Source organism: Gymnoscopelus braueri (genome assembly GCF_963280865.1).
Source record: "Gymnoscopelus braueri genome assembly, chromosome: 22".
Classification (NCBI taxonomy): Eukaryota; Metazoa; Chordata; class Actinopteri; order Myctophiformes; family Myctophidae; genus Gymnoscopelus; species Gymnoscopelus braueri.
Window position 1 is genome coordinate 22,367,972 of NC_137624.1, and position 15,049 is coordinate 22,383,020.

At 40.8% G+C, this 15,049-nt stretch overlaps 1 protein-coding gene across 3 annotated transcripts in view; it reads right to left on the minus strand.

Moving 5' to 3' along the window:
- LOC308077920 (AP2-associated protein kinase 1-like) overlaps positions 1 to 14,836 on the minus strand; it is a 37,044-nt gene extending 22,208 nt beyond the window's left edge. For 2 of the 3 annotated variants that reach the window (XM_080418919.1, XM_080418918.1), the window contains exons 1-9: positions 13,847 to 14,836; positions 11,037 to 11,155; positions 7,198 to 7,306; positions 4,434 to 4,576; positions 3,792 to 3,913; positions 3,245 to 3,326; positions 2,675 to 2,807; positions 1,467 to 1,570; positions 867 to 961 (exon numbers count right to left, since the gene is read on the minus strand). In XM_080418919.1, the coding sequence (XP_080275045.1) occupies positions 867 to 961; positions 1,467 to 1,570; positions 2,675 to 2,807; positions 3,245 to 3,326; positions 3,792 to 3,913; positions 4,434 to 4,576; positions 7,198 to 7,306; positions 11,037 to 11,155; positions 13,847 to 14,012 (1,073 nt within the window). In that variant the 5' untranslated portion in view covers positions 14,013 to 14,836. Of the gene's footprint in view, positions 1 to 866; positions 962 to 1,466; positions 1,571 to 2,674; positions 2,808 to 3,244; positions 3,383 to 3,791; positions 3,914 to 4,433; positions 4,577 to 7,197; positions 7,307 to 11,036; positions 11,156 to 13,846 lie in introns of those variants that run through there. The other variant, XM_080418920.1, reaches the window with a different exon arrangement.
- Positions 14,837 to 15,049: the final 213 nt, after the last annotated feature.

Genomic DNA, 15,049 nt, shown 5'->3' on the forward strand with positions numbered 1-15,049 from the left:
ATATCTGGCTAATCTATGTAATTACCTTAATCAATTAGATTAAACAAAAAAACACAGTGAAACAGCAGTGTGTATGTGACGCAGAATGTCTAGCTTAGGTGCCCATAACCTTCAATACATATCAGGAAATAAACTTGGCCCAAGATGTTCCCTAGCAACTCAATTCCACTGAAAAGGTAGACAGTGGGAGGGGACAGATGCCATCTTTGCTCGGCTGATCCAGACAATTAGCCACTTTGATCCACTTACATTTTGAATACTTCAACTTGAATACAAACATTTCTATTCCAGGCAAAATGTCATGCTAGGCTGTTCATTCTGAAATGTTATAATATATAATATAAACGCATTTCCATTTAGTTGCATCTATTCTTTTTTATTTCAATTTAGAGTGGCCAATTATTTTTTACCCCCTTTTTCTTCCCAATTTATGCCAATTAATTCCTCCCTACACACATTTCTGTGTTGTCACTGCTGCTGTATCCTATTGACTCACCTGCCAGTGAGGAGCCCCCACCGGGAGGACGTAGAGCTTTCGTCCTACTCCTCCCGCCCAACACTCCCTGCTGACAGGTGCCGCCCCAGCCCGTAGGAATACATGCAGTGACATTCATCACCCTCCCCGACCGGCTTCCTTTCCCCGAACACGGGCCAACTGTGTTCGCACAGACACCCGACAAAGCCAGATGCACCACGGTGGATTCAAACCTCCGTGGTGGTGGGCAGGGACTTTACCACCGCGCCACCCGAGCGTGTTAGTTGCATCTATTCTTGATGTTTTTCCTGTAGGTAAACTGATAATACTGAGGAGATTAAGTAGCCACGCATAGATTCACCGCAGCACCTCTTTGAACTCAAATACGTACCTGGCCTTTGCATGGGCTTGCATCTGGCTTTTCTTTGCTGCTGCTGCCTCGCTGGCTTTGATTGGCTCAGGAAGTTTAGCAGGAATTGGAGAATTCTTTAAAAAAGTGAAAGAAAAAAGTAGGGTGCAATACATTTAGGTAAAAAGTTTCAATACTGTTGTACTGTATCCCGCACTCATGGAATACCTCTTGTCCAATCAAATTGCTACACCTGAACTAACTGTTGTATAAGTGAGCAGAGGCTAATTTATACTCCGTGATAGAAGCCTTGGCCCATAGCTCTGTAATGCCCAGAGCCATCGACCATGAGCCATGACATTATGATATTAAAGCAGTGGAAACATCCTTGCTTGCATCTGTCAATTTCCATTTACTTTTAGCAATGAATGGCAACATAATGCTAACAAGGTATTTTATGTAACTGATGTACATCTGCCCCCCCCCTCTCCCCACACACACACACACACACACACACATGCTTTTATACTAAGATGGGCACAGATACAAAAACCATGCTACACTGAAAAGACAAGGCAGAACAATCCCCAATAAAGGCCCGAATATTTACCTCTGCTGACTCAAGGCATAAGAGAGACTGACCTTCACATTTTGAACAGGGCATGTCCGCTGAGCCAGTTTAAAAGCAAAGTGGGACACCTGGTAGATATCTGGTCTTTTATCTGGGTCTGGTTCCAACATGTACCCTGACAAACACCACGCAGAAAAAAAGCCGTAAGACTAAAGAGTTGGACCTTACTGAAATGATAATTAAATTAACTTTAAATTAACCTAAGTTAAATTACATTTAATTAACAGTGAGGTTGTTGATCAAGGCAAGACATCAAAACCATATCATTTAGATTTAATCACAGTAGTACGGATCAAAATCCTCAGTGTTGATTTAATCTCTTAAACCTTACTGTATAATGTATATTGTATACTTTGTTGACCGGGGTCCCCAAGGGGTCTATACTTGGAAACCTCTTTCTCTCTACACACCAAATCTCTTCACCGAAAATAGAATTTAATTCTCAGTAAAACATATACACAAAAGGGTGCTAAATTAACTATCTCAGTGCCAAGAGTATTTTCATAAAGTACTCCCCCAGTGCCAGCAATTTGCGTTTTTTTTAATTTTTTAATTTTGTAATTTTTCATTCAAATAAATGATCTGATTGGGTTTTTAAACCCATAATACAGTAGAGTACAGTATACCAGTAGAGAGCAACAAATCGACACATTGATGATCTCGCTGGCTCACTCGCCCCCTCCCAAACAGGCTCACGTCACATCCGGTCATAACCGGATGTTGACATTTTTGACAATCGTTGATCGGGCTAAATTACGATGTGATACACGACTACGATGACTGATCGTCACCCAGACCAAAGAGAGTAGACGTGGACCTCTCCGTTTGTTTTTTATACCGTGTGAAAAACCGTGACTTTCCCTATTCTGGCCAAAATTTACCGCGGGAAAAAAATTAGAACCGGAAACGGAATCTGCGTCATGAAACCGGAACCCAATGAGTCTGAAGGAGTCAGGAAGCGAAAGTGATCATGAAAAATAAACAGAATAGCGCGACCACAGTCAAAAGTAAAAACTCGGGATTTCTCGTGCTGGCACTGAGGGTACTCGGGAAAAACTCGGGATATCTCGGGGCGTGGCACTGAGAGAGTTAACAGTGAAGATTTAGCTGTGTACCTAAATAATAATTACAATATTTAGCAAAATAAGGGTGGTTGACTTTGAGCTGAAATCATGCAGCCCTAATAACAAGACTAATTAATGCTGAAGAGTTGACTAACTAATGAGGCAGTGCAGATCGTAGGAATAGCGAGAGTTGTCTGGAATTGTAAAACTGCCGTCACAGATGGCAACCTGGCTCTCGCCGAATGGCAGAGTGAAGAAGCAGATCTTGTAGAGCAAACAGCCCAAAGCCTGAGGACACACACACACACACACACGCGTTAATCAAGCCACATTATATCTGGCCTATCATGTATTATTGCTGTTATTCTTGCTAGAGACGGGGTACATGGTCAAGTAATTCAGCTTGGGAGTCGGGAGGGAGAAGAATCTAGAATGCTTGGAGTGATGTCCAAGGTGTTTTAGGAAAGGGAGGGACAGATGTCCTGTGTTAGCTGATCTACAGTAAGTGTGCGGGAAGGGGTAGGGGTGGATCATAGTGTCTTTGTGTCCATGTCCTTGACTGCCTTGTAGTCAAGGACATGGACTGTTTTGAACATGGAAGGAGGGAGAATATGAAAACTTAGGGCGGCTGAAGACCAGGGATGCTGTGCCATTCTGGATCAGTTGTAGATGTAATCTATGGATCTCTGAGTAACTCAGGAAAAGGGGCAATCAACTTCACTCACCCAGACGTCTGCTTTAGTAGTGATAATCTTGTTGTTATAAAGGTTCACCATCTCTGGAGCACGATATGACAGAGTGGTGTATCTGAGAGAAGGTAGAAGAAGGGGGGGGGAAAGAGTGCGGGTGGGGAAAGGGAATTTCTGTGTACAGCATTTATTTCAAACAAGATTTCATGGCACTGCATGCACTGTGTTCAGTGTGTTGTAATGGAGATATTACTTGTCTTTGATTTGTTTAAAAAAATGAAGTGCCCATTATGGTAAACATTTTGGCTATTATTTGTAAAAAAAGAAAAGAAAAAAAACCACACACTTTAAAACATCTCAGAGCACTTTTTTAAAACAGCTAAAAAGTGCTATGAAGACAGCTTACATGAAAACTAAAAAGTACAATAAACAACAATGAAAATACCAGACATTAATTATGTAGTATGGAGTTAGAAGTAGCTGAGGCTTACAAATATCCGCACAATAACACTGCTGCTAATCTAGATATATGTAAAAGAATAGGACAAGAGAAAACATATCAATAAAACAAAAAAATACACACTTTTTGATTTCTTCTTCCACTGTAGCTACACCCTCTGTCTGTGGGCTCTGGAACTTGTTGGTGGCACTTCCAAAGTCACACAACACGTAGTGACCCTTGTCATGCAAGAGGATGTTCTCCACCTGCAGGGACAAAATCACACACAAATGAAGCCAGAGACACACAATCAGTTTCACTTAACCACGAAAGCCCTCGCATTCTGTGCATGTCATAATAGGTGAAACATGGCATGGCATGGCAACACAGGTGAACATTTGGTAAAAAAATTGCAGATCTACAAATTCACAACCTGACCTTGTAGATCAGCTATTTTGGGCAAAGATTTTGTGTAGAGGGAAAAAAGAAGAGGGCCGAGTACAGACCCCGGTCAACAAAGTACTGTACTGTAAGATTTAAGTGACTCATTTAGAGTAGAGAAATATATAGCAAACTCTAAAATGACACAGATGCTTTCCCTGATTGAATGGGTTAAAGATTAAACTATTCCTCAGAGAAAATTATAATCAAAGTCATGTTTTTTATGACTACATTATGAGTAGACTACGGTCTTTTGATAAACAGCAAGCATCAGAATAAGGACTGAGTTATAAGAGATGTCTTATAGAGAGAACACAAGAGGCTGAAAGGTGGTGATCGTTTCACCTTGAGGTCTCTGTGAACGATGGGTGTCTTGCCCTGGTGCAGGCGAGACACAGCGTCACATGTATCACAGAAGATCTGTAAAGCCTCTACCTCAGTGAAGCCAGTCTGCAGCCTTTGGTTCATCAAATTGACCACTTGGCCACCTGTAAACACATTTTCATTCAATTCAATACATCACATTCAATATATTGCATCACAAAGAACAATAGCAGAAGTAACTATTATGTGATTGTAGCTTTAATTCACCATCATGGATACTTGGCCTATGACGATACACAAAGGGAATAACACCATTGTGTATCTAAACAAGCCTGCCCCCCACCCTTCACATGCTCTCTCCACAGCAACCTACAGTAAGACAGACAAGCTTAGCTGCTACAAGTCAGAACTCAGCTGCTACAGGTCATCTTGGATAATCATCCATAGTGGGAAGCTTGGGTATCGGTGGGTATTAACTCTTTCACTGCCAGACTTATTTCAGAATGTGTTGTCCCATTGCCAGGAAAAAGGTGCATTTTCCTCTGTTTGTTTTTTAACATTGAAGTGAATGGAGCAGCAATTTTTTGGATAGCGTTATCTCCTAGTTCCTTTGAGATAAACCCCCCCAAAAAAATACCAAAAAAATCAGAACAATTCAAAAAAAATATATATATATATATATTCGTCTTTCCGTCATTGGCCATGATAGCCATAGAGCCATCGGACGGGAATTCCCGTCCGGGGCAGTCAAAGAGTTAACAGAGGTGTTGCTTGAGCTACAGTAGATCTGAGAGCAGCGTAGGGAGGGTGATGTTCAGAAATTAAATATTAAAGGAGTAGTTCACCGAAACGAATACTTATTTTCTATCAATTACACACGCCATGAAGCCTTAAATTCATGGCGATTCATTTGTTTTTGTGGCATTCTTAAGCCAATAATTCGATAATAACCGGGTGGCTGCTCCGGATTATTGAATTCACTTATACGTTGGGCTGGACAATACGCAACTTATATTGATGGAAAGAAAAAAGGCCAGATCTCCACTAGGGGACACCATCTTCTTAAAATTGTTTTCAAAAGGGTCTAGTGCTTGCAGGCCACTCTGTGTGCCAGCATCTTAGTGCCAGTGCTATGTTGTTTTCGTGTAAGCTCCTCTGAGCCTTCCAGTTTAAATCAACTCAACTTTTCTGAGTAACTCCCACTGCCTCAAATTAAAAGTACTTTGTCTGCTAAACACTAAAAACCCCAAAAAGCCTAGTGGACAATGATTTGTGGCTCACATAAACATGTATTAATTTGCATTTAGATAGGTCCCCTCAGCCCCCCTGATAGAAGACCAGATGAGGCCGGCTGTAGGTCAGGGAGGGTGCTGGGTGGTTGTAGTACACAGTACTAGGTAGTTGACTACAGCACGGGGCTCTGCTGTTGCCTCATCCATAACTGATGATGTTAGAATGGTAGGACAAGTTGGCACAGGGAGTTTACTTGTAGTGAAAGTTGTTGATAGCTTGTTAATCCATTAAATATTTATAAAGCACACTTTTAAATCATTTACTATACTATCTATTAGCACACATTTAACAAGTCATTAACTAATAGTTTGTGAATGATCAATTAAGTATTTATAAGGGATAGTTATTCTAAACTATACCCAGCCTGGCTAAGCAACAAACATGATCATTGCATTACAAAAGAGTACCAGTTATTCTTAAAGCATTTGAAGGTCCAATCACCTGGAGGTGCAGACCATAGTACCATGATCTCTCGTTTTATGTCCTCCATTCCCAAGATATGACAGTTATGCAATTTTGACCATGACCATTTTGACCCAAGAATTCATCATCTATTCAGGCCAGCCTACCAATCATTCCAACCAAATTCCCGATCTGTTCTCAATTTTTAGACCTTGATTGTGACCTTTCCAATCCAGAGCTCGGCCATCTGTTCTCAAGTTATGCAGACAGACTGAATACGATACCCTGCCGCAGCAGGGTCATTATTAGGCTTATTGTCAAATGAGACGAAGTTGCATGCCAAGTTGGAAAACGTTTAGTTCTGCTGTACATTCTTGGCGGTCGTTCTCGCAGATTGTAGACGTAACTGACACATTTCTTCTCAACAAGAGAGTTCAAACATGCATAGTGAGTATGCCTTCTTTCTGCTGGTCACCAATGAGAAGAATGCAAACATATTTGCTCCGACTAGGAGATGTCACTCACTTCTGTCAAGCCAATGGTGTTAAAATAGGAGTAATAATATTATTCCTGGCTAAATGTGAGGCCTTATGACATATACGGCGTTTCCAACTCTTGACAATTGACAAAGACATTTCCTGATGCTGCAATAGATTACTTGCAACAAAGAAAATCCCAAAGGATTGTGACCAAATCAAGGCCGAGTAGAATAGACCATATTCACACGGCGGCCATGTTTCTATGAAGTCAATGAAAGTAGCCACCCCGGGTGGCGGCACTTTCAATGTTAAATTCCAATATGGCCGCCGTGTGAATATGGTCTATTGCAGTTGAGACTGAGATGAGACTGAGACCATGGTCATGAGACCAGACTCAAGAGACTACTACTGTACTGTATATCAGTTTTGTGTACATCACTAACAACACATAATAGGCTTCAAACTATCTGTCTCATATTTGGACATATCCACTCTCACTGAGTAGGTTTGTTCCTAAAAAGATGAATACAGCAGTGGTCAAAATAATTAATTTGTAAACTGAAATGACTAACAACCATTACACAATTCATTACAAACAATCATAAACTCACCCTTGCAATAGTCCATAAGAATGAGAACTTCCCATACTTCCCTTGCACCCGCAGCTGTGATACTGGAGTCCAGATATCCGACAATATTCTTGTGACCTACTAGGTCTTTCTGTAAAACAAAAATAAATATAAACATTTGATATTATAGCTGTATTGTGTGCTATTGTATCACAATAATATAGCCTTCATACAAACCTACAGTATACATATGAATGTTTCATTGACACATATTGTGCACATTTTCCCAACTCTAAAGTATGTAAAGTCTGCATCTCTGAGCTCAAACTTCACAAATTCACACCAGCAGCACAACCATTTCTACTGCTGCATCTTTCCGCTAAATGGATGTACAAAACGTGTGAGACAAAAGGATACAAGTTTTCTGCACGACAGCAACGATATTGTAGCCGCATACATTTATAATAATAATTAATATATATGAAGGGGAGTTTTCGTGCAGCTGTGAGCATAAAGGCATTAAGCATAAAAAGTTGTTGTTGCGTTTACTTATGAGAATGGCACTTTGCTTGCCTTAGCCCAGGAATTCCATACAATACGAGCATGAGTCAACTGTTCATGAATTGGAGAAAATGGAACCTACGGTGCTTAGCGACAGCTGGGTTTATCTTATGTTTTGAGGGTACAGAGTACAGAGTTTCTTTGCACATCACGCTTCACCATGTAGAGTGGCGCAGTGCTTGGCAAGCTTAATGCTGGCATTGTACTTATTGAGTCAGCTGAGAACTCACCTAATCTGATGACTTCATTGGTGAGCAATTTGCTGTTCATTGCAGTAAATTCATACCTCTGTGAATTTTGGCTGTCAGCCAATCCAGGATTTTGATGCACAGTCTCCGTGAATGGCACAGAGACTAATGTTGTCGATATCTACATCCTCAGCCCAGGATTTAAGCTGTACATTCCCCGCAAGTTTGATTTGATATGATAACCTTATCAGTCCCGTGGGGGGAACTCACATTTTTTTTTTGCTTCACCCAGCTGATGGCTGCACAAATGGTTATGATTGATGAGTTCTTGGTGGAGCAGTTATGGATTAAGTGTCTTGCTCAGGGATAATTTGACACATATCCTGGGGCTGGCAGGTGAACCGGTGACCTTCTGATTATGATTTGGCCTCTCTACCAACTAAGCAAAAAAAAAAACGTACCCAAACATTGTTTGGGTGCGTAATACGTAGTACGTGTGCATTTTAATACAGAGCAAAACAAAACGGCAAGCCAAAGGCTAAATGAGGAATGGAGATGTATCCTCTCTCACCCTTTATGCCATAGTAATAATCTATCTGTGCTGTAGAACTCCTGTTGAACTACAGTAGACATCATTCATATATGCAGCAATATTTTGTGCTGCAGTCATGGCCGGCATCACTGTTCAGTGACAGGTGTGGTGCCGTCATAAACTCTCATAAAAAAAAGTTTGACATCTGATTTATCCAGCCAGAGCAGTCAGGCTGAGACTGATGCATCTCTAGAAATTGGATTTTATATGGCAATTCAAACCACCTAATATGGTAGTATATGCTGTGTGACTCAAGAATATACAGGGAACAATCTACTAAACTATATCTAATAGAGGACCTAGTCAAAACCAGAAAACAATCACATTGATAGCACTGTGTGGTGCCCTTTGTTACCGGGGAAACTTATGGCACCTGTATGTTTCCTTCATTATGTCCCAACTGGGAGCAGCTGTATCTATTGGTAAAATCAGTACATTGGCTAACATAAAACTGATTTGAAAATGTGGTTCTCAAAGTGTGGTCCAGGGACCCCCAGGGGTCCTTGAGGGGTTCCAGGGGGTCTATGATGTAAAGAATGATAGTCAGCACTCATGTTCTTCTGTTCATTCAGGTACTTATTTTTATTGCTAAATAGGCAATCTGGGAACCCAGATCCAACTGAAAATGAAAAACAGCGACCTCTGCTGTTTGTTCTATGTCTGTTGGCTCTGGGCGGAAGAAAACGTAACACCAGTGCGCAAGGAAACCGGGGTTTAGGTCTGCCTTCAGCTTTCACTTCCAGTGGGTGCCACTATGTTTTCATTCCCACTAACAATATTTCTACACGGAACACTAACACCACTTCTCCCAGAGAACATGGATCGTTTTGGTTATAAGCCCACTTGTTTCTATGATGAAAGAGTAAGTTAAAATGTGAATATCTTTCCGTGGTTTTGTCTGCTCCGCGGACGCTATTGTTAAATTAGTTTGGGTTTGTTTCGAGGGGGAAAGATCGACGGACATGTGAATCCACTACATTTGATTGAGTAAATCAGATCAGGAAGCAGGCCGCGGCCTGCTTCCTGATCTGAAGGCACGCCCACTTGTAGCCAATGCGCACACGTTATGACGAACCTCCCCGACAGATTCCAACGCAGTGCAGAATCTGTTCTTGAGAGATTACTAAATAGGCAACGGGTTTCGACTACAAGCCTTTCTCAGCGTAATACCAGGGGGGTCCCCAGCTAAATGTGTTAATATAGCATCAAAATCTGTTTAACCCCTTTAACCCTATCTGCTATTTTCAAAATAATCTTGAAAGAATTTAATTTAAAAAATACCCAAAACTAATCTTGTATGGGGGTCTCTGGCTGGGACAAAATATTTTCAGATGGGGGTCTGCGGTCAAATACATATTCATGGTCTTTGACATGAAAACGTTTGAGAACCACTGATTTACACCAAATGTGTCATTCTGCAATAAGTAGGTACAGTATGCCATCATAAAATACATAAAATATAACGTTCAAAGCCTTGAAGATGCTGTATGACTATGCCGTTCTGCAATATCACTGTAGATACAGTATGACATCATATACATAAAATATATGACTGTAGGAACTGGTAGATACAGTATGTCATCATAAAATACATAAAATATAATCTAGCATGCAAAGCCTTAAAGATGATGTATGACTATGCCGTTCTGCAATAACACTGTAAGTATAGTATGGCATCATATTCTTAAAATATATGACTGTAGGTAGGTACAGTAGGCCATCATAAAATACATAAAATATAATCTTAGTCTAGAGACATGTATTTCCATGTGCAAACTCATCTGATGTTTTTATATCCTGCTCTGCCTGTGTGCTCTTTCCCGTTGATCCAAAAGCTGTCTTTTCTGGCCTCACATATTGTAAATGCCTGGAATACAAATAATTTGTATTCCAAGCACTTTCCAGCCTCACCTAAGTGCTTCAAGTCAGAATATAAAATAATATTTTTATAGCATTGTCCTTTTACGTCACATTTTCTGCAATTTAATGAGCTCTACAAAATTAATACAATGGTTGATGATGATCATAATATGCTGTTACTGACTCTGGTGGCACTCTAATTCTATATAAGACTACAGTATGTTGAGACTGGCAGCCCAAATAAAAATGTTGTGCAATCCAGATTGGAATCAGATTGGTTTTTATCAAGTCTGAACAGCAAAAAAGCAGATGATTGGAATGCGAGTGGAGAAACCCTCAACTTTGACGGTTCTGCATAGAACAAGGCAGAGTGCGCTGTTCTCTGAATAAGCCGGCGTGGAGTGCATATACAATACACTTGACACTTCAGAAAAGGACTGCTGTTTGGAAGTAGTGAGCAAAGGCAACTCCAGTGTCCGCGATGGTGGTGGCTGGGTACTTGACGGTATCTACGACGCGTTGTGAGCTTGTAGGTCGGCTATTTTCAGTGCGCCACACGAAGTATAAAGTATAAATCGGGCTTATCACGAATCTTTGGTCTGAACTAGGCTTAAGGCAATGTTGTAAGAACTAGATCATGTAAGAAATGAGCACTGCAATATTCTCAACTACCAACTTACCATTATCTGAATCTCTTGCTTGCACACCTGCAGGTCATGCTCATCGTTGACATACATCCTCTTGAGGGCACAGCGTACCCCTTGACTTGTTCGTACCAGGAACACTATGGCAAAACCCCCTGTGCAACAAAGAAAACTAAATTAAATTGGTGTAAGTGAACATGTTAGATTAATCAAAGACATCAAGAGAGAAGAATCATTAGGATAAAAGTATGATAGCCTGCTATAGGGCTGGACAGGACTTTTCGGATATCATGGTTGTCTTTTCATACTTTTAAAGTCTGCATAGTAAAGTGAAGTCATTTTCTGAACTTACCCAACTGTTATAGCGGTTCTATTATTTCCTTTACCCACTTAGTTATTATAGGCATTACTAATGACTATTTATCAAAAATATCATTGTGAATATTTTGTGAAAGCACAAATAGCCATCTCCACAATATAGTCACATATTGTAAAAATATATATATATATATATTTGTAAATAATATTTTATATTAGATTTTTCTCATATCGACCAGCCCTAGCCAGCTATACTTTATATGACAGAGATAATTCAACATAGGGTGGATGCACATTACATAATTATGGCCAGGTTTAGACACATTTATGTATCTGAATATGAAGAGAAGTTGAAAGTGAAAAATGTATAGTCTTACTTTCACATAAAATTGCTCTTGAATCTTGATCTCGAAATATACACTGAACTATAATATTACATCAATTAGTTCAAGAAATATGGCAGTGTGTGCTGCCTGCCACCTGCCATCCATATGGACCATCAGCACCATCTCAACCCATTTTCAAAATGCTCTAGCCGTCTTACATTATGTATTAGTCATATCATCTGTCCAGGGCATAAGCTGCGGTCTACATTTAGCCTAGGTCTAACCATCTGGTACATGTGTAGGCCACAAATTAAATTCAGAGAGTTCATTTGTGACACAATTATCACATCACATTTATGTAAACACTGTGGGCTTACAGTACATACATGTCTACAATGTGGCATTGTATGCCAGTGAGACTGCCTTGCATAGTAGGGGCCTCATGCAGGCCCAACCAAACTACGGTACTGTAGTCATGATGTCCTGAGTTTGAATTTGACTCCGGAGGACAAAAGTACATAAACCCTATATAGTTGTCCGGAGTCCCCCAGGGCTCTACAGAAGGGCCCCTCCTGTTTTGCTCTACACCAAATATCTTAGATAAAAATAGCCGATTTACAAGCTCACAACGCATTATTCACAACGTGACCTATTGTAAGCTTGTAGATCTGCTATTTATTTCAGCAAATGTTTGCCCCGAAATAGGGACGCTAGGGTTCAAGTGGTTAAAAAGGACAGAGCAGGCACTTCAAAATTAAATTCTACATTTGTACATTAGCATTCATGCAGTGTTAACGTTTCCACACGATAGACGTTAATGGTTTTACGTGTGTAGTAGTAGCAGGTCATAGCTCTGACCAGCCGACATGTGTTAGCACTTACAGTATAGTCTGAGTCTCATGCTGTTGTATTGTAAAAAATATATAATCTGATTGCGCACCTGCCACTGTTTACAGATAACACCTGGGAAGTTGACACAACAGTCCCAACAACAAGGCTGCTAGTATCTAGTGACAGAGAGAGACTATAGGTCTCCATTTCCCAGCTCTAAAGAAAGATGTCGATTTACATCAAACATTTGCAAATGGGTGGAGAGAGGGTATGTGGGTACAGAGAAAAGGGAGATGGGATCACATTCCTCTAGTCAATGGACACTGGTTAAGTCAATATGACTCATCTGCTTTCCTTGTGTATGCATGACACATACATTACTCTACAACACTGGTTCTCAACCTGTGGGCCGGGACCCCCAGGGGGGTCCACTCCACACATATTTTCTTGGAGATAGAAAAAAAAAGAGAGAAAGAAAATAGACCATTACTGCATCAAATGTAATCAACAAACTATACTATAAAAACTGGTCAAACATTGGCCAAATTGTCAAATTATATAAGAAAGAGGTAAACATTGTGAAAATAGCAGATCTGCGAGGCGAAGCTTGCAGATTTTCTATCTTCACAATATTTATCTGTGGAACCGAGTCAATCTAAATGTATTGCCTCAACTCCAAGCCCCAACCACAATTCTAAGTGCTTGTCCGGGTGGGGGGTCCCCAGTTCAAATATGATTATTTTGGGGGGGTCGCGGCCTGAAAAGGCAGAACCCTTACTCTACAACACTGGTTCTCAACGTGGGGTCCAGGGACCCTCAGGGATCCTTGGGGGGGTGCCAGGGGGATCCCAGCTAAATGAGTCTGACTGATGGTTCGGAAACAGATGGACTCATAAGGCCCTCAAACACTGAAACGGGACCCTTGTGGGTCCATTTGGTTCAATTTTGTACATCAAGAGTTCATTTAACACTGAGTATTTTACAGTGTGGGGTCCAATCGTATGAAATGATGTTGTTAAGATTCAAATAATTTGATGAGATTAAAAGTCATATCAAATGGGGGCCCTAAGGCAGTGGTTCTCAAAGTGGGGTCCAGGGACTCACAGGAATCCTTGAGGGGGTTTTAAATTGACCCTTACAAGTCTGTAACTCTCTCTGACAGTATACATTTGGTTCCATTTATATACTGTCAGAGTTAAGGGGGGGTCCTTGAAATTTTAAAGTTTGAGAACCACTGCGGTAAGGCATATTAAACTGGGGATCCTTGAAACTAAAAAGGCTGAGAATCACTGCCCTACAAAACAACACAAATGCACCACACAAGTGACATCATCACCCCTGCTGCTGTATCCTGGAGCTCGTCTTTCTCACCTTCAGCAATGATCTCTTCAACGGTGACTTGGTGTCGCCCGATTGTAAATGTGCGACCAATGAAATTGCCACCTCCATGGCCACTGCTCCCACCACCACCCCCTCCAGAACCAGGCCCAGAGTTCACTAGTTCCCGACGATTATGAGAATCGAAGAACTTCCTCATCTTGTCAACTGATATATAGGATGGCGTTGACTGATCAAATGTTCCTTGTTGTTGCCAGTCCAGGTTATATTTCACTTAATGGTTAATAATCCATCCAGGGCACAAAAGCAACCCAACAGATTCGACGGTGCTGAGTCCGTTTAGCTGCAAACATGCAGTGTGTCTATCATGTACGTTGATGATGATGTATAAACGCAACCCCAGATTTCTGGGTCGCAATGTTTCCCATTTGCTTGGCAGAGATCAATAGTTAAAGTCACTGGACAATAATGATCAGTGACGTGTTAAACGTATAATTATTATCCCAGTAAAAAGGCTTCTTCTTCATCAATCCAGCTGTTCATGGATGCTGCTCTGTCTCCATCTCCTCTGACCATACGGAGCTAGCACAGCGCTAGCTACTCGAGCTCTATGACATTTCAGTGTAAGGTTATCCAGGTTATATCCTCTGAAGATATACTGTCTTCCACTGCGATGGATCCGTGGTGCAACTCGGCAGACACGAGATCATATCTTTCCATACTCGGTCATGTAAAGAAAACTGCCGCTTTGCTGACTACATAATAATAACGGTCCATTTACAATAAAACTATCATTTTTAGCGACCTAGCTAGACGTATTAGCGCAAGCTCGCTTTTTTTTGCAGCAGAAAACGCCTGCCCAAATGGACGAGAACAAGAGGCAAATTGTGTATTTTATTTAAATCTGCCACTATAAAGGGCGAATGTACTTTGTCCTACAGTATAATACGAGAAACGGATTTATAGCCAGGCTAGCCTATCCATTCCAACCACAGCAATCTTTGGCTGCCAGCAATATCGCAACATCCTAGCTGTTGCTATTAGCGACCGAATTGAATTGTGGGTGTTGTAGTTCACGGAGCTGCTGCTGCTCAGTGGTGTAAAGTAATTCAGTACATTTACTTAAGTACACGTTTGAGGAATTTTTACTTTACTGGAGTATTTCCAATTTTCAGTACTTTTACTTTTTTTGCAGTATTGATCCTTTTAGACTACTTAAGTAAATAATTTGAGTAC